The 18447-nt window shown below is 45.3% G+C and overlaps 1 protein-coding gene across 4 annotated transcripts in view; it reads right to left on the minus strand.

Moving 5' to 3' along the window:
• The window catches only part of LOC138259346 (zinc finger protein 586-like), an 86651-nt gene that overhangs the window by 39489 nt on the left and 28715 nt on the right, over positions 1-18447 (minus strand). For all 4 annotated transcript variants that reach the window (XM_069207008.1, XM_069207010.1, XM_069207009.1 and 1 more), the window contains exon 5: positions 6442-6555. In XM_069207008.1, coding sequence (XP_069063109.1) covers positions 6442-6555 — 114 coding nt within the window. The remainder of the gene's footprint in view (positions 1-6441; positions 6556-18447) is intronic.

Genomic DNA, 18447 nt, shown 5'->3' on the forward strand with positions numbered 1-18447 from the left:
TCACAATCAACTAGTCCGACGTGCACATTTTTCTGAGGTGAGCATTGACATGGCACAATCACTTTCTTTACTTTCACTTATTATTGAAGTGGAAGAACTGTTTGACAATCATTTAGATGACAATTGACTTTGCTTAGAATCTATTTGCCTCAACTGATGTCGCCACTTGGCCTTGTGGTTGCGTGTCGAACATTGCATTGTCACAAAATGCTTCTCTTTTCCACAGCCTTTGCATATCTGACCAACAGCAAGACACTTTCCTTCATGCAGAAACGCACATCTATACCTGAAACTCAACTTCTTTTGGCGTGTGGACATCACTTTGTGTCCTTCAGTCTTTTGTTTCAAAATACTTTTCACACTCAGGACTGACTCGCTCTGGGTTCCTCTGGCCTCCATGTTGGCAGCTTGTCTTTCAGTACGTTCCTCAGCTCTGTCAGCCATTAACACTTGCTCCAGATTAAGAGTTTCTCTCAGCAATCGTTGTCTAAATGAATCAGACAAGCATCCATTGATTACTCTAAGCCGCATGCGGTCCTCTCTTCATCATTATGTTCAATGAACTTACAGTATTTGATGAGTGTGCTGAGTCTTTCCACATATTCATTGATTGGTCTGCCAACTTTTTGATGTTCTTGACTGAAAACATATAATTCATAGTCAACATTTGGTACCGGATTAAACTTGAGATTCAATGCATTTTTAATCTGAGAGTATGTGACTTCTTTATGACTTCTTTCACACATCACCAACAGGATTTCTGAGATATTTGATAATCTTCTTGTTATCAGTCTATTCAAGTGTATCTATGAAATCTTCAAATGTCCTTATCCATGCACTCCAACTATCACCAATATTTTGCTTTTTGGCAACGTCAAATGTTAAGGAAGGAGGCAACGTTGTAGACCAGTGTGGAATTTACTGAATGATCATGTTTGTGTGAATCCTGTTTAAAGTCTTTTGACTTGCGAGTCTCAGGATCGTCTGTAAGATCGATGAAATGGTATCTTCTTACTTAGTTGCTATCTTCAAACTTCATAGATCCAAAAGTTTCCTGCAAACTTTGCTCTTGAAAGACCTATGAAGGTGTTCTGAGTTCACTTGGCAGCTTGATGAGCAACTGCTTTGAGTATAGACATCTCTGTAAGCACAACCTGGAGCACCTCTCCTTGAGCCACTTCAGTGACTGCTGTGGTACGATGACTCTATTTGGTGGGCTCAGTGAGTTATCTATTTTTTCTTTTCACACTTCAGTTTGTATTGTCTTACACCTGGTTGATCTCTGCATTGCAGCACTATTTGGTATCTGATAATTGCCTTTAACTTCGCTTTGTAAACCTGGTTGAATCCGCCTTCATCGTTAATGCTCCGTATGCTGTATTACTTTATTTTTCGTGGCAGAGAAGTACCTTTTGTAGGATCCTGGACATAATTATTTTTCCAACGATGTATAGACTTTTCCATGAAGCTCTCTTGCCATTCACAAGCTTCACACTGGCTGAAGTTGCGCTTTGACTCCACATATGCCAACTGTCGACTTGGCACTTCAACGAAGGCACTTGTGGCACGCACAAGTAGTTTGCTTGGGCCACGGCAAACTGTCCAGGACAGCACTTTCTGCTTCGGGTTACTTATCCCCTATCTTGTCCCCAGTTGTAGCGTCTTCCACAGCCTGGTACCTCCTGAATGACTAGGCCACATACGGACCTGTAAATCACACATCTTTATTCGTCAGTGTGTACCTGTGAACTCCAACGTTCTAAACCAGTCTTTCAAACATTCTATTCTAGTGATTACATCACATTGATATGGAGCCCTCACGGAGCAGGAAAGGCTTTGGTCTAAAACACTGTAGGAAGCTGGGTAACTATGCAGTAAACCAATGTAGAGGTGCACTTTGCAGATAGTACAAGCGACCCTCTTTGGCTGACAGAGGTTAAAGCAATAACTCTAAATGCTCTCTTTTCTGGAAGCGTGGGTGAGAAGTTTAGACTTCTCAGAGGGGAGTGCTAAGCATTTGTTGAACATACAGAGTCAATAAATGAGAGACACACTCAAGAAGAAACCTGAGACCAATTTTAGAAAAATGCAACACTTTATATGTTTCGAGACCAGAAATCTTCAAATTAAGGTAAGTGAATCACACACATGCGCTTTTACGAGGTAACGACTATCAATAGAAAAGTACATGTACTGCATATGAGTATTTGTAGAAGTAACTCGGGGGTCCCCTTTTAGTTTTAAGGCGCTAGTAGGCCAAGGTCATAAGAACCCCCAGCAGTTGGGTTTTACCTGCCCTGGGGAGTCCATTTGTAGAGGTAATGGGCGGGTTGAGTGGCTTGCGCACTTCACAGTTGGCGAAGAAAGGGGCCAACAAGAAACAGGCTGCAGAAGGGGACTTGGAGACAAGTCAGAGAGCTCCCAATGGGGGCTTCATTTGTAAGGGCCCTGGGATCAGGGGGGCACAGTCGTTGACGTGGACTCGGCCCGTGGACCTCAGGTGCACTAGGTTTTTGGTCAGCTGGTCCTGTGCATCAAAGGTGCTCATGGGTCTTGGCTAGCCCTGTAAAGGGGGGGGAGGGCAGTTGGGCCACTCTCATGGGCAGCCTCGTTAGCTCTGTCATTCCTAGAGTGCAGGTCGTCCTTTTGAAGCATTGGTGTCTGATTCAGACACAAACAAGTTTTGGATGTAGCAAATGCTCCAGTGCTCCAGGTATTGGTGCTGTGAGATACCTGAAGGGGGCAGTATCTCAAGGCTTGGTAGAAACGTTGGGGCTAGTCTCCTAGTCACACAACCTTCTCCTGACAAGTTGCTCTTTGGGTGGGCCTGATGGGCAGCAAAATGTAGGACCTGGTAAGTATGGTCAGTTCCTGCAGATGCAGGGAAGTGGCTCCTCCAATCCAAGGGATATACTGGCTAGGAGGAGAAGTGCTGGCAGCACTCCAATGCTTTTGGAAGATGCGCAGCTGCAGAACGAGTTGGGTCAGGGTGATTGTTGGGACAGCATCTGGCAGGCCGGGTTTGGCACCAAAACTCCATGCTGGTCCTCAGATCCGGCCGGCTCTTCTTTGTCCCGGGTCTTCCTCAGTCAGACAAATCCAAGTTCCTGGTGTCAGTGGGCCTCCTAAATACCCAATTTAGGGGCGTTGAGGGGAGTGTAGGTACTAGCCAATTGGCTACTTACCTCTGGGGTGACTACACCCCCTATATGACAACTTCCTGTAGGGAGTGGGCATAATTCTGTCCCAGAGTTCCGAATTACACCAAAAACAAGATGGTGGAAACTTTCCTTCGTGGAACACATCAGGCTGCCCACTCTAGGGATGTTATAGCCTAGTAGTACAACACGCCTACTTGCATTGCTAATTTCCTGAATGTCAGGTGCCAAATGGGCCCAAAGGCAGGGGGTGGCAACTCCCAGGTCTGGGGGAAGCCAGGGTCGCATATCAAAGACGGCAGGGACTTTGAAGTCCCTGGCCTTATCATGCAGATTCAATAGCTATCCTGCTGGAGAAGGTGATAACACCTTCCTCCGGAGCATGCATTGTTTCTGAGCCCTGAGAGCGTGGACTCTAACCTCTCGGGCTAGAAACCCATCTGTGTTGGCAGGCTGCTCAATACCAGTCAGCCTGCACACTAAGAGTCTGGTAGGTTTCAGGGGGCACCTCTAAGGTGCCCCCTGTGTGTATTTCAGAATAAATCCAATACTAGCACCAGTAAGGTTTTATAAATATGAGGTGTTTCAATACCAAACACCATAGCTTTAAGTGAAGCCATTAAGTAGCTGATGAACTCGTACTGAAGAGTGTCCAGTACATACATTAAGATGGCTTCCCTGTTCACTTGTAATATCTAGTAATTTGACTAGACATCACAGGGGCATGTCTGCTCATACAGATATGTCCTCACATCAAATATAATGCTCTCTGCGTTAGGGCTCTAAGGCCTGCTGTATGGGTGACTTACATATATTAGATGTAGTGATTCTGGGTATGGCACAAAATGAGTGTGCCATGTTGTGTTTTCACTCATGGCTTGCACCAATGCACGCGGTCTGCAATGACAGGCTGTGTGCAATTTGGACAGCACAATACATGCTGCAGCCCTTAAGGGCCCTCTCTAGTACCCAGGCCGTAGGTACCTGGGGTACCATTTACTAGGAACATAAAGAGGTAAAAAAAGGGTGTGCGGATTATACCCAATTAGACTATTTACCTGGTTTTAGGGAAAGAGCACTGGCACCGGGGACCTGGTTAGCAGGAACCCAGTGCACCTTCAGTCGAAAAACCTCAAATAAAGTGGGGATTACCATGTCAAAAGGGACACTTTCCTACAATCATGCAAGACACTATAGGGTGGAAAGAGACGTGATGTGTGTCATGCAAGTCTGTCAAGGGACTGAGCTGCACACTGTCTTCAGTTGAGGCCCAGGCAAGCTCATGTCATTACACAAAACACATAAATCACCTTCTAGATTTTGCCTGAAATGCTTCACGGCTACACTGCTGAGACCATCATTGTGGCAAAGCCAGAGAGACGTTGTTGGGCAGATGCTGATGTAGGTGGTGCAATGACATGGGCTCTGTGTTGCCAAACACTGCAAATACTTAGAACTGGCCCAACCAAAGGCAAAATGTAGCTATTTACAAAGTGTATGCTGTCAATATCTGAAGGCACCCACTGTGTGTCTGAGTGTGTGTGCAAGCTGCAGCCATCGGGAAGGGCAAACAATGGTCCCCTAGACTGCTGAATGGTTTCCACAATGTCTTGTGTGCCGCTTTTTTAAATTGTGACCCATAACCATGCTGACCCACTGTCAATTTAAATCCTGTAACAGAGGTCTGCTGTCCTATGCAGGCCTCTGCATCAGTTTTCAAAACTGTTCATAAATAGCTTCAGAGCAGGTTTCTGCTTTACTCAAAATAATAAGGTATGCATTCAGTTTGCAGAGATGAACATCTGTAATCAGCATAAAAAAACAGCTTAGATGGTGAAAGTGGCCTTACAAATAGACTGTAACGTTTATATTACATAAATCTAAATATGGCTGTAAAAAACATTTTATAGCATTAGCTTGGGAATTGTTTATGGCTAAGTCGATCCAATGAGCATTTAGTTTCTTCCCATACGCCAGTCATCATACACGCAAGAAGACACTAACTTCTCTGAGGGCTGAGGCATAATGAGACTGTAGAAAACAACAGACTTGCAATTTAATTGCTAAACTGAGTCATTACTAGAGGTAACAGAAACCAGTCCACTGTTATCAACTTGAGAAAGCTCGAAGGCTAAATAGGTAGAGCAAAAAAACATAAGGTGACGTGACTGGACACATAACTATGGGAATCTATCACTCACATAAAACATAGTGCATTAATCAAATGAAAGGAATCTTTGAATTATTGAATATGGGGGTGTCTACATGGATCATTTAACTCCCAATGCAGTATATCTAATTTGAAGGGTTAAAAACCAGTAGAGCACTGCATAAACTACTTGTGAACATAAAGAATGAACTGTTCAATAAAGGGGCCAGCTGGAACTATTTTTCATTTTTTTAAATTAGTTCTCAATAGTAGCCTTTCCCTTTCTGGTGCAGCTTTTTCTCCACTCTTTATGGTTTAGGGTTTTATTTCTTTTTATGAGCAGCTATTCCAATGTGCTGATTGGGGCTATTTCCTCAATATAAGTCGAGCAGTGATTTCGGTCAGAAAATGAGCCACTCAATCAACCCATCGCTGAAAGACATGCTGCAGTAAAGGAGTATAGAATTCCTATAGAGAATGTCTGCCGGAGAGATGATGGTATTAGACTGATGAGCCTTTACCTAAATGGTGGTACAATTTAAGATAGGTAGGTTAGGACCCAGCCCAGGACTCGGAAAATAGTTTGAGTCTATTAGGACGACAGCAGCAGCACATAAACACATACAAACACACATGGGTTATGGTTAAAAACTGTAAACTTCGCACTTGTATAGTGCACTACTCACCCGTTAGGGTTTCAAGGCGCTGTACGCATACCGCTGTGGAACCCCTCCTGGCTTTTCCCTATGAGGCGCCCACTCCTGGACAGCCCCAAGGTGAAGCCAGGCATCCAAGCGCTGTGAGGGCTGTTGTGGACATTAAGCAAGCTATTGCCCAGAGTTACAGAGTGGGACCCATTAATTAGATTAGGCACCTAGGGGAGAATTATCTGTTCCAAGGGAATTGAGCCCAAGACCCGCCAATGTGGGGAACTGAACCCTGGTCCCGGGCCAGATCTCTGCATCAGGGTCTGCCGCTCTAACCATTGTTCCACACTTCTCCATGGTTTGCTTCATACCACAAACAATTGCCATTTAACGATAATTTCAGCTGCTAGAGTCTGTGCTATGAAAGGAAAATTAATTGTTCAAAAAGAAGAAAATGTAGAAAAAACAAACAGAATAGGAACATTACCTGATCTTATGGCAGTGCCACGTTGTCCTCCTCCAGCACCATACTGATCTGTGGAACCGGGGTCAAACTCTTCTTCCATTCTCAACATAGTGCCAGCATTGGAAAGACAGTAGTCTGTTAGAAAAATATAAGCAGGGGCATTGAAATAGAGATTGTGAGTTTGTGAAACGGAACAGGTAATGCGCCAGAATGTAGACGATAAAGTGAGTGGCTGAGTATTTTTGACAGATGCCTTTTGAGTTGGGAAAGACACATTTATAAGGAACATTTCACAGCACTACTAGAAAACCCACATCTTATAGTCCTGCAACTAGTCCTTTATGATCAGAGAATTAATACAGGATCAGTAAGGTCTATGAGGGTATCTTCCATAAATGCAGCAATTAACTTCCCAAATCTACCAAGGCCCTTTTCCCCTTTAACATGAGCTTTTAGCGCTGTAGGTTGATGGGAGAAAATGAGGTCTCATTGTCTCAGTTACCTGCGGTAAATCAACCAGTCTTTGCAGTCTGGCAGAACTGGACTTAAGGTAAGGCTGTTTACTCATATATGTGCCTGTAAACCGACAGTGTAATTTACATATATCAGGCGTATGCTTCCATTTGCCCCAAGATTAACTTATATGTGCTGTGGATCTAACGTGTATGTGCTGTGGTTGTTGGGGAGTAATACTCGCATAAGCAATGGTTAACTGTACTATGTAAGAAACAAAAACTATTACAAGTAATACAGGCACCATCAAAAATGTAAAAATAAAACTTAACTAATAAATACATCTATGCATGAATGGCCCACTTCTACAATAACAATCATCAGAATAAATACTTATCCACTGAGTTGCTCTATAACTCTATTGCCAATAACCATTGTCTTTGTGAAGATATGTTTCTAAATTGCTGAGAAAAACAAACACTTGAAAACAAATAATATTTTTTAACTTCAGTATCTTTTTCGGTTTGCTTAGTATAATGTTTAGTATTCTTCTGGCGTAGTTTCACTTTAGGCCTGTATGTTATTTGCCTTTAGATTCAATTTTAAGTATCAATGGTACTTTCCCTTCAATTAACAGGCAGTGCTGGTAACGACTCTGTAGAATAACGTTGGTGTGCCCTAAGGTTATGAAGTATTGTCATCATTCATTCACTCAAAAACACAGCTCAATGTGTTTACTCACTGCACAGACTCTTTGGAATAGCTTGAAAGATTGCTGTTAAGATCTGCTATGAGCACTTATGGGGCTTTACAAAATGCTTTTTCCATTTCCTATTATTGACTTGGAGATTTCTTGGATATACAAGTGATTGTCTCAGCTGGCAGTCAGATCATCACTCATATTATATATATTTGCTTAAAAAATAAAGGTTACAGGGACATTATAGTAAGGCTCACATTTTAAAAGTACAAAACCATAGAAATTCCGCAGTTATAGTTAAAGTTACTTCAAGAAACTGTAACTTGTGCCCCCAGGTAACTATCGCTCGTGCCCCTGTCATGCACAGCTTTTTATGAATAATTTTACATCAAATGTTACAGTGATATTATCAATTATGTTATAAAAGATGTCACGAGTGCTGTAATATCAGGGGTAATTAACAGTGCATGGCAAGGGCGCGAGTTATAGTTTCCTTAGGGCATGAGTTATAGTTACTTGAAATACCTCTGTAATTGCTGTATTTCTATGATTTTGTATGTTTAAAATGTGAGCCTAACAATCACCTCCCTGTAACCTTTGGCGGTTTAAGTGAATTTCTAGGTTTAAAAATAATTATATTTCCTAACTATAACGTCCCTGTAACCTTTGTTTTTTTCATGCGATTTCTATGTGTTTTTTTTAAACGTAAAGTAATTTTAATTGCTATACGTTAATCAAACCACCGCAGGGGTTGGCAGTGGGGCCTGGCCTGCGGCTTGGCCTTACCGCCAACCCCCTATAACCACCCAACCCCGCCACTTACAATGAGAAATGTTCAAAGAGAAAAAATATATATTTGACAAGTAAAAAGAGTGAGATCACCTTTCTGTAAGTACCTTTACATTTTTGAAGTTTAAAGGAATTTAAAGCTGAGAAATGACAACTGACACACCTAGACTGGAACCATCACACTTCTGTGTGAGGGTCTGAGACCTTAACCACTAGGTCACAGATGACTCATTAGTGTGCGGTGTCCAGCCATCTCTATGACATTCAAACCAAAGATGGTGAAGGGGAAAAAGGCGTAAATGTTCCATCACTATAAATGTTTAACATGCAAAACACGAGTAAATGAACAGACACACTGCGATGAGATACCAGGATTTGAACCTTCAACCTACTGAGTGACCAAGAGCTTTACAAGTAGACCAGGCGTGACTCTGTTCTGCTGTGCATCAAAAGGTACCTATAATTTGCCAACCAAACATCTTACTAGTGTGACGCTTTGAAGTTATTGTATGGCGAGACTGTTAAATTAACAATCTCTGTCTCTCTCTTTTCCATCCCATTATGGGATGGAAGAGAGAAAGGGGAAGTGACAGGACCGCAGGGGGCGCCGGAAGTCCCCCGCAGTTCTAGCTGGCTCCCTGCATTCTGCGGCCGCTTGCATTTCTCCCACAAGCAGGAAGCTGCTTAAAATATGCATGGCAGGAAAGGCCAGCTGCATTACTGTGCTGTAGGCCTGTTTTATATTACACAGTGAAATCTAGTCCCTGATGAGATTTGTGATCAGTCTGTACCACAAACTTCGCACCAAACAAGTAAGGCCTGAATCTTTGAAGGGCCCACAATATGGCAAAGCATTCTTTTTCAACAGCAGACCAGTTCTGCTCCCTTGGGAGTAGTCGGTGGCGGACAAAAGCCACCAGATGCTCCCTTCCCACCTCATTGAGCAGAGCAAGAACTGCCGCAACTCCCTTGTCTGAAGCATCCATCTGCACAAAGAAGGTCTGACTGTGATCAGGGGCCTTCAACACAAACGCATTGCACAGTGCTGTCTTCAATTCATCAAATGTCTTCTGACACTCTTCAGTCCCGATCACCACCCTGGACTGCTTTTTAGAGGTTAGGGCAGTTAAAGGAGCAACTATAGTCCCATAGACACGGCCACGTGGGGGCGCCCAGTCATATCACTAATAAAAAAAAAAAAAAAAAAAAAAAAAGAGAACACAGTGGTTGCACTAGAACTGCACTAATCGAAAGAGAGGGAGCACACGGTTGCATCGACCGCCCTGCAGAGACCTACAGCCGTGGCCGCTCTCTCTTCCCAGGGGATGCCCCCCCCGCATCCGCCCGGAGACCCGGTCTCCGGGTTTGCCTTCACTCACCTTTGGGCGGCGTACATGGCTGCACAGCTTAAGCTCAGAGACGGGATTGCTAAACTATGTGTGGGGGGTTGTGTCCCTTCGCCCATCTGTCTCCTCCCCTGCCCCCCCATCCCTGCGCGTGCTCGCCCAGTCCCTGATCTTTCACTGTGTTCCTCTTCTGCACCCTCTAACTGTTGATTATTATTTCGGAAGGTAGGCTAGTATAGCGCTTTGGTTGTACCCTGCCTCCTCAGCCTAGCGCGCACATGTGCGGGGGCTCCCGCGCTTTCGTGTATGCTTGGGTGGGGAGGCCCCGGTCTGGGAATAGTAGGTGTGGCTACCAAGGGAGGACTGTATCATGCTATCCCCTGTACCGCATTGTAACTACCTGTACCTTTCTTTTGTGTTACTTGTTGATTGATATAACAATAAAAACATATTTAAAAAAAAAAAAAAACTATAGTCCCATAGTTTGCTACAAAGTTCAGGTAGTAACCAGTAAGGCCCACAAAGGCCCTTACCTGGGTCTAGGTAGTGGGAAACTCCCAGCCCAGCACAGCCTGGTATTTAGCCTCCAGGGGGCGAATCTTCTCATTACCCACCTGATGCCCAAGATAAACAACAGAGGACTGTCCAACTTGACACTTGGTTGCCTTGATGGTCAGCTTGGTCCTCTGCATCCTCACCAACACCTGCTCCAGGTCTTTCACGTGGTCCTCCTAGGAGTTGCTGAACACAGGAATGTCATCCAGGTACACCACACAGAACTCTTCCAGGCCTAACAACACATGGTTAACTAGGCGGCAAAAAGTGGCAGGACCTTGCTTCAATCCAAAGGGCATAACTTTACATTGGTAGAGGCCCTCTGGGGTTGAAAAGGCTGTTTTCTCCTGGGCACCATGCGCAAAGGCAACCTGCCAGCAACCACTGGTTAGATCAAAAGTACTAAGGTACTTTGTGGCACCTAACCTATCAACCAACTCATCAGCTCGGGGAATAGGACAGGCATCAGTTTTTGTTACAGTATTTAGACCGTGATAGTCCACACAGAAGCGCAGGTCAGCTGACCCTTACTTAGGCACTAACACCACTGGGCTAGCCCAGTGACTACGGGAGAGCTCAACAATACCCAGGTTCCGTCTCTTGGCCACTTCAGTCATGATGCACTCTTGGACACGGTCTGAGATCCTATACGCCTTGCTCTTCACAAGCAGGGTGTCCCCATTGTGGATGTCATGGACACAGACAGGCATCAGCCCTGAAGTAAATGAAAAATTATGAGAAAATCTTTCCAGCAGCTCTTTACACTCCACCTGATGTTCAGGTGTCAATTCAGAGGTGAACTTAGCTCCCTCAACTGAACCATCCTTCTCATTATCTTGCAATAAGCCCAGAAAGAAGTTCAAAGGGACTGAACTCTTGTCCTTTCTGCAGTATATCCCTCTAAGCAAACAAGAGATCTCACTTCCTCTTGGGGGGTACAGACAGAGTTCACATCATGCTCTTGTTGAGGTGCTCCACCAAACCATTAGTCTGGGGTGGTAAGCGGTGGAGAAGTGGTAAGTCACACCTACCTCTTCCCACATGGCCTTCATATAAGATGAAATTAAGTTCATTCGGGATGCCAACCCTTGAAACGATCCCTATACGAGCCCTAGCAACCTCCTTGGCAGTAGTACTCTTCAAAGCCACTGCCTCAGGATACCTGGTGGCATGATCCACCACAAGAATGTATTTGTTGCCTGAGGATGGTGGAGGGTCAAAGGGGCCAACTATATCAATTCCCACCCTCTCAAAGGGTACCCCCACGACAGGTAGGGGCACCAAGGGTGCCTTTGTTTGGCCACCAGACTTTCCACTGGCCTGACAGACCAGACAGGTATGGCAAAACTTCCCCACATTCTGACTAACTCCTGGCCAGTAAAACAGAGGTGCTAACCTGTCTTTTGTATGCCCAGTGCACCCGTTAAGGGTTCTTCATGAGCTAGCTGCAACAGGACATTTCAGTGCACCTGAGGAACCTCCAACCTTTCGCTGGCTCCTGGCTCCGGGCCAGCGGGCTCACTGTAAAGGAGTCCATCTTTCCAACCCACTTTGTGCTGTCCGACTACTCCAGTAGAGACCTTTCCTTGAGCAGTCTTTCGCAGAAACACACTCAGCCTGTGCCTTACAAAACTCCTCATTGGATGGTCCTCCTGCTGCAAGCAGCTCCTGTAACTCTGGCAGGAACCCAGACTCCAACACCTTATTTGCCTCTGGATGCTCATGCTTCACTTCAACTGGAGCACGAGGTGCAGACACCAAGACCGGTGCCTCCTCTGAATCTGCCCTTGGTTCTTGTTCTGGCCTATTCCCCTTTAGTTTCTCTTCCGCTAGCGTGGTCCCCACCCCACTAGAAAGTCGTTTTTACAGACTGTGCCCTAGTGAGCACAGCGGATGAAATCCAGGCCATATAGGCCTCAGGGCCTGGTACTAACCCGGGTTCAAAGAGATAATTTCCCAGAAAGCACTGAGTGTCCTGCTTCTCTCGCACCGCTACGTCAACCATGGCCTTCTTGCCATTCACCTCTACCGCCACTACGGCACGAGGGTACTCCATGATATCACTACTAGCTACAATTCCATATCCCTAGGAACCAGGGATGATCTCCTTGGGTTTGAGATATTTTAGTTCAACCGTAGTCCTGTGGGCACCAGTGTACCTCACGGCAGGAACCTTCCTTCCATTGATACTAGCTGCACTCATATATTCCCTCGAGTTAGGGTGAATATGCTTAAGGGCCTCTTGTTCGAGTTCCCAGGTGTCCCTGGAGGCTAAGCTTAACTCAGTTGAGCCTCCCTTCATGTCTGCCCCTACTGAAAGCACACTTGCTATCACAGGTGCCATTGGCACCGCATTCTTCCCTGGGCAGTCTGGCATAAAAGAAATGACGTTAGCTGGGTGGGGGTGGCGGTACGAGAGAAGGGGGTTTTGCACCAAAAAATAGCATCAGGCTGGTTAGAGGCAAAAGAAATGCCTCTAACCAGCCTAGCATCATTTCCTTACGCAAAACCATCCATACCACATGACCCCTGTCTTAGAAAATACAGGAGTCAAGCCCACCACCCCAATGGCCAGCACAGGGGACCAGTGTCCCCTAGGCATGGCCACTGCACTCTGTGCCATGCAGGGGGCCCCAAGCTGGGCCCCCGATTTGCACTTTAATTTAAAAATAAAAATACTTACCTATGCTTACCCTACTTACCTGGGATGGGGTCCCCCATCCTTCGGTCTCCCTCTGGTGTCGGTGAAGGTGTTCCTGGGGCTTGAGAAGGGCACCTGTGGACCAATTGCATGGTGTTCAACCATAGAAATGGGTCCACAGGTCCCCTAGCGCCTGGACCCAAAAGCTTTCCACCGTTATTTAGACCCTCCTCCCACCTGTGCGTCATTTTTCATTTTAGCACAGGGGGTAAATATGGGGCTATGGGGTTAGCACAATTTTTTAGATGGAACGCCTAGCTTGCATCTCATTGACGAAAGGTAGGTTCATGCATCAAAAAAATGGTGCACACTCTAATATTTTGACGTTAGACAGGTCTAACGTCAAAATCTAAATATGGAGTTGGTTTTGCACTGAATCTGTGTAAAAAAAAAAAAAATGATTCAAATTCAGCGCAAATGGAGTATAAATATGCCCCTCAGTCCCTTCCCGTGGGAGGCGACTCAGTAGAGCTGCTGCTTTGGACTGACCATTCAGACATTCAGCCTTAATTGCAAGATCAAAAGCATGCATCCAGCTGAGAATATCAGTGCCTGGGACATACATGTGTATTAATTTGTTTGGTACACTGGTGGTGTTTTCCTTGCTCTTGGACTCTGAAGAGGACTCACCGTCCTCAGAGCTAAGCCCTCTCTCCACTGTTAACTTCAGTTTTTCTTTCTCCAGGGCTATCTTCTCTTTCTCCAGTTCCTTATCCTTCTCTTTCTTCTGCCTTTCCCTCTCTTTCTCCAGCCTTTCCCCCTCCTTCCAAGCACACTCTTTCTGCCTGGCCCTTCGCTGCTCCTCTTCTGCCTGGCGGGCTATCCTTAACTTCTGCCTCTCAAATTCCTTGCTTTCTCCTCTGATAAATCCTAAGCTTCTCGGAGTTTCAGCTGGAGTTTCAGGGTCTCAACTGGGTCAGTCCCTCAGAAAGGAGGCAAATCCTGGTGCAGGGGAAAAGTTATCTCTAGAAATAGGGGGAGGTGAAAGTCTAGGGACAGGTGTAGAGGAAAACATAGGAGAAAGCCTACAGACAAGTGTAGGGGAAGCCTGCACTGACGAACTTAGCAGGCTTGTGACAACAATGCTCTCCACCTCACGCACTGCAGTGACTTGTTCCTCACAGCACTTTCTCATGCGACTAATCACATGTTCCCTGTTCTTAGACCTTGGGACCTTCCACCCCCTGTCAGCACACATTTGCTTTAATTCCTCTATGGTCAAGTTCTGCAGTTCAAATTCCTCTCCAATGTTATCTGCTAAGTACTATAAAAACACAGGTAGCATGTAGACACACAATTAGCATTGCATATTACAGACTATGTTGCACAGGGTTGCTCTCATTCGCTAGAGCTATGATACCAATCCTTGTATTGCAATGGTGTTGTTTCAGCATATGAGGCAAACATTCCAGATCAGCCCCAGAACCCACCACCCAAAGAACAGAAGTGCTCTCCTGTCCTTAGCAAGGACATCGCTCTGGTTGCGTCAGGGACCTGATAACAGGTGCTTGATGTCCTGGCACAGTTTACTAGAATCTCACTAGCCCAGAGGCCACTGGCTAGCTGTAGGAGGGCATTGGCTGGTCAGAGTGCCAGTACACCCTGTTACCCCCAAGTATCACAAAGAGGAAGATAGGGTGGCCTGTACCCCAGGACACTCTTCACCAGCTACAGATGGTAACTGGTAGTGTCACACAGGCTCCCACATCACAGGGGAGGGGTCTGAGCAAAGTGATCTCACCTTCAAGGACTGAACTCAAGCTTCCCCGTTTCTCTCTATGTGCTGCAAGCTTCCTCATCTTAAGCAGCTGTTTGCAATTTCCTTGTCTTCCAAGGCGATGCTCGACAATCCTAACACAGCTGGTCCTCTGCTTCCAGGCTGCTGATTGATATTTTTGCTCTTTAACTGCTGCCAAATTCCTTCACAGCAGACTCCATCCATCACAGAGAAAACTCTCTCAAGTTCAGGCGCGGTGAGCAAGCTTCCTTGCCTTTACACCACAGGCCCAAAGCTGGCTTCTGTAGATGCTTGTTAGAACCGAAGACCAGTCTCGGAACAACCACTGACCACTCCGGCCAACCTTCTATCACCTCTGATCGATATGCTGATCCAAATCAGAGGGTCTGCTACTTGTGAATACTGGGTGCCCCTCTAATCAAGAGGCACATGTGTGTCATGCTCACTGCAAGTACAAGGCATGCAAGGATGAGTTACTGTCCCTTCAGGACAGGCCCTTGGTATCAGCCCAGGTTATTCCCCAGAAAGGAATTTTAATTAACTTCAGACCAGGAGTCACTGACCATCACCAAACAGAAAGGGGGGAAGGGTCCCTCCTAGCAGTTACTGCAGCTAAACACAGATAAGAGCAAGTGTCTACCCCTAGCCCACCAGGATTCGCCAAGGAATAGGGAGGGGCACGGGGAGATGGAATGTCAAGCAGAACACCTCAGCTCACATTAAACACCATGGCTCACCTCACCATTCTCCCCTAGGGAACCTACTGGCTCTCAAACACACATCCTAGGGAGATAAAGGCAACAGGACCACAGGAAAGAAGACTGCTCAGACTTGGTCAGGAGAGTGGCTAGTAGTCCCCCCCATCCGAAGGGTACAAAGATACAGGCATCCCTGACTATAGATTTATTGCTGCCTACACTGTCAGTCTACCACCAACTTGGTAGAGAGGGCAGTAGCCACTCTCTCTGAAATAGGGGTGCACTATGCATGCCCCCCTTGACCTCAGAGTTAAACCTTAGGGTCTCAGTCCAAGGAAACAGGGAGATCCTCTGTGGACATGCATGATTATGTTCACTGAGTTAGGGATCCAGAAACCATACAGTAACTTTTAAGTGACTTTCCTGCAGATCACCATACATCAGGGGAAGCACGTTCTCCAGAGACATGTAGAAGACATCCCGTTCCAACAACGCATGTAAGCTGTTTGACAGCTCCAGCTTTCTGAAAGCGGAGTTATGTTTCTTTTTGCTTGGCTAGAGCTTTCAGCTCCCTCAGGCCTGGGCGGGTGTCTGCAGGACCTTCCCTTATATTTATTTAGAAGTTTGCCCCTGGGAGTTGGTGGTCCTCAGGGTGCAGGGGACGAGCACCCCCGCTTACTTTATATTCATAGCACTAGCGAGGTGGTGGTGCACCCCCCTCCTTAAAATAATATGCCCCTCGGACCTGGCCCACTGGGGGCAAAAATAAAAGCATGTGCAGGAGACCGTGCAGGCTTTTTTTTGGTAAATCATGGCAAAAATCGTGAATATCTGCAATTCTCGCCGCAAATTTTACAAAAATGTTTTTTATCCCTGCAGGACCCCTGGAACATGGATAGATTATTAGAGTAACCGTACCCTGTCCCTTTTTCAGTTTTGTTTTGTTTTATTTTGAGACTCAGCTAAAGCCCAGTCTCAAGATGGTTGCCAACACTTCCTGGTTAAAGTGTTGGCAGCCAATAAGATCTCTCCACAAGATCGGCAGTATTCACAAATTCATCGCAATCCTATGTATACAAATTAGATTTCTTTAACTTTCTCCTAAACCACTGAACAGATTTACACCAAATAAAAACAAGCATTTGCAATGCAATATGTCTTGCATTTGCTTGAATTAGAGCTATTGGCGTTGTAAATACATAAGTGGACTTTTCTTGCCATATAAATTGGTCAACCCTGCTGCATAATTTGGTCCTCCATGCCACATAATTCCAATTCCAGTGTCCCTACATATAAGCAAAGCACTTCCATTTACCTTCTTCCGCTATCTGCAGCAAAAAATGAAAATATTGCCATTAATGAATATATGTTTTTATATTGTTATTTTGCTCCCCCACATCCCAGTGTGGAGACCTAAAGATGACTTAGACAGAAAGAGCACGTCCTGCAGTGAGTTATGGGCAAAACTGTTTTGTAAAAGGAATGCCCCGCAAAGCATTATGGGGTGAGTTTCCGAGTGTAGTGAATATTATAGTATCTTGACTGCAATGCTCAGAACAAACAGCCCCTAGAGAACACAATAGTAAAATAGCATTTGTAAGACAAATAGCAGGGATGTGGAATTCCTATCGCCCGACGCCCGGGACATCTTGTTTGTGGTCAAGGGCAACAAGTTTTTATGTTTACTTTGTCCTTGGGACAAGTAGGCCCAACCCTCTGCAGCACAAACCCTTTAGCTGCCTGTTTACAGAGAGTGGAACTCTCTGCAGTTGAGGTAATGTGTTTCCAAAAGGTAATGCTGTTCGAACTTGTATTTATGGTTCATTATTTGAAAACCTTCATTATTAGGGTGAGTGCTGTAAATAAATGTTTTAAGGTCACACTTCACTACTGACGTTGGTTCCAGTACAAAAAAAAAAAAGTGTATACACATGTTTGAAAAGTTTAGGCTATGAGGCTAAGTATAATGCTCCCAGAATGCTCTCTGATTAGATGCAAATGAAGTGTCATTTAGTAAAATGTGTTGATGCATGCTAGTATTTCCCAAAAATATTTCTAATGGAAAATCAGTGTAACCATTTTTAACACGATTATGGGAAGCATGAAAATAAACAAACACCGACAAAGCCAACTGATCTGACATCTTTTTATAAGTCCTTTAGTTTCATCAATGCGTGTCTTGTTTTGACATGGCTTTTGTAACACTTTATTGTTGTGGGAGCTACCAGGCCTTCAACATTGTAACAAACACTGGCAAAAAAAAAAAAAAACGTTTTTGAACTCTAAAAGCACACGTTGCCACCAGTGGCATAACAAAGGCCCCGCAGCCGCCCTCCAGGGGGCCCCTTCAGCACAGCACCTGCCCTGAGTGAGTCTGGAGAGGGGGCTCCTCCATGTTCTTTGCAAAGGGGCACCCTCCAGTTTCGTCACTGATTGCCACTGTAGTTCCTGACACTGAACAAAACTACTTTGTGTGCCAATATGCTCCTTGTGGAAGAGCAGAATGTGATCACTCACAGTAAAGCCATCCGAAAGAGAGAGAAATAGAAGTTTAATAAAAACAAAATGTCTTTGTTAACACCAGACCTAATTAGGGACCAAGACCCACATGTAGGTAGCTTTTTGCATGTCGCAGACAGCGACTTTCGCTGTTTGCGACGTGCAAAAAACACATTGCGATGCACAAACCCAGTTTTGCGTTTCGGTAACCTGGTTACCGAATCGCAAAACGGGTTTGCGACTCGCAATTAGGAAGGGGTGTTCCCTTCCTAATTGCGACTCGCAGTGCAATGTAGGATTGTTTTCCGAATGCGGGAGCAAACCAATTGCAGTTTGCACCCATTTCAAATGGGTGCTAACACTTTCACAAAAGGGAAGGGGTCCCCATGGGACCCCTTCCCCATTGTGAATGTCACTGTAAACATTTTTTCAGAGCAGGCAGTTGTCCTCCGGACCACTGCCTGCTCTGAAAAAGTGAAACGAAAACGTTTCATTTTTCGTTTTTGTAATGCAGCCCGTTTTCCTTAAAGGAAAACGAGATGCATTAC

The sequence above is a fragment of the Pleurodeles waltl genome, chromosome 9 (assembly GCF_031143425.1).
Source record: "Pleurodeles waltl isolate 20211129_DDA chromosome 9, aPleWal1.hap1.20221129, whole genome shotgun sequence".
In the NCBI taxonomy this organism is placed as follows: domain Eukaryota; kingdom Metazoa; phylum Chordata; class Amphibia; order Caudata; family Salamandridae; genus Pleurodeles; species Pleurodeles waltl.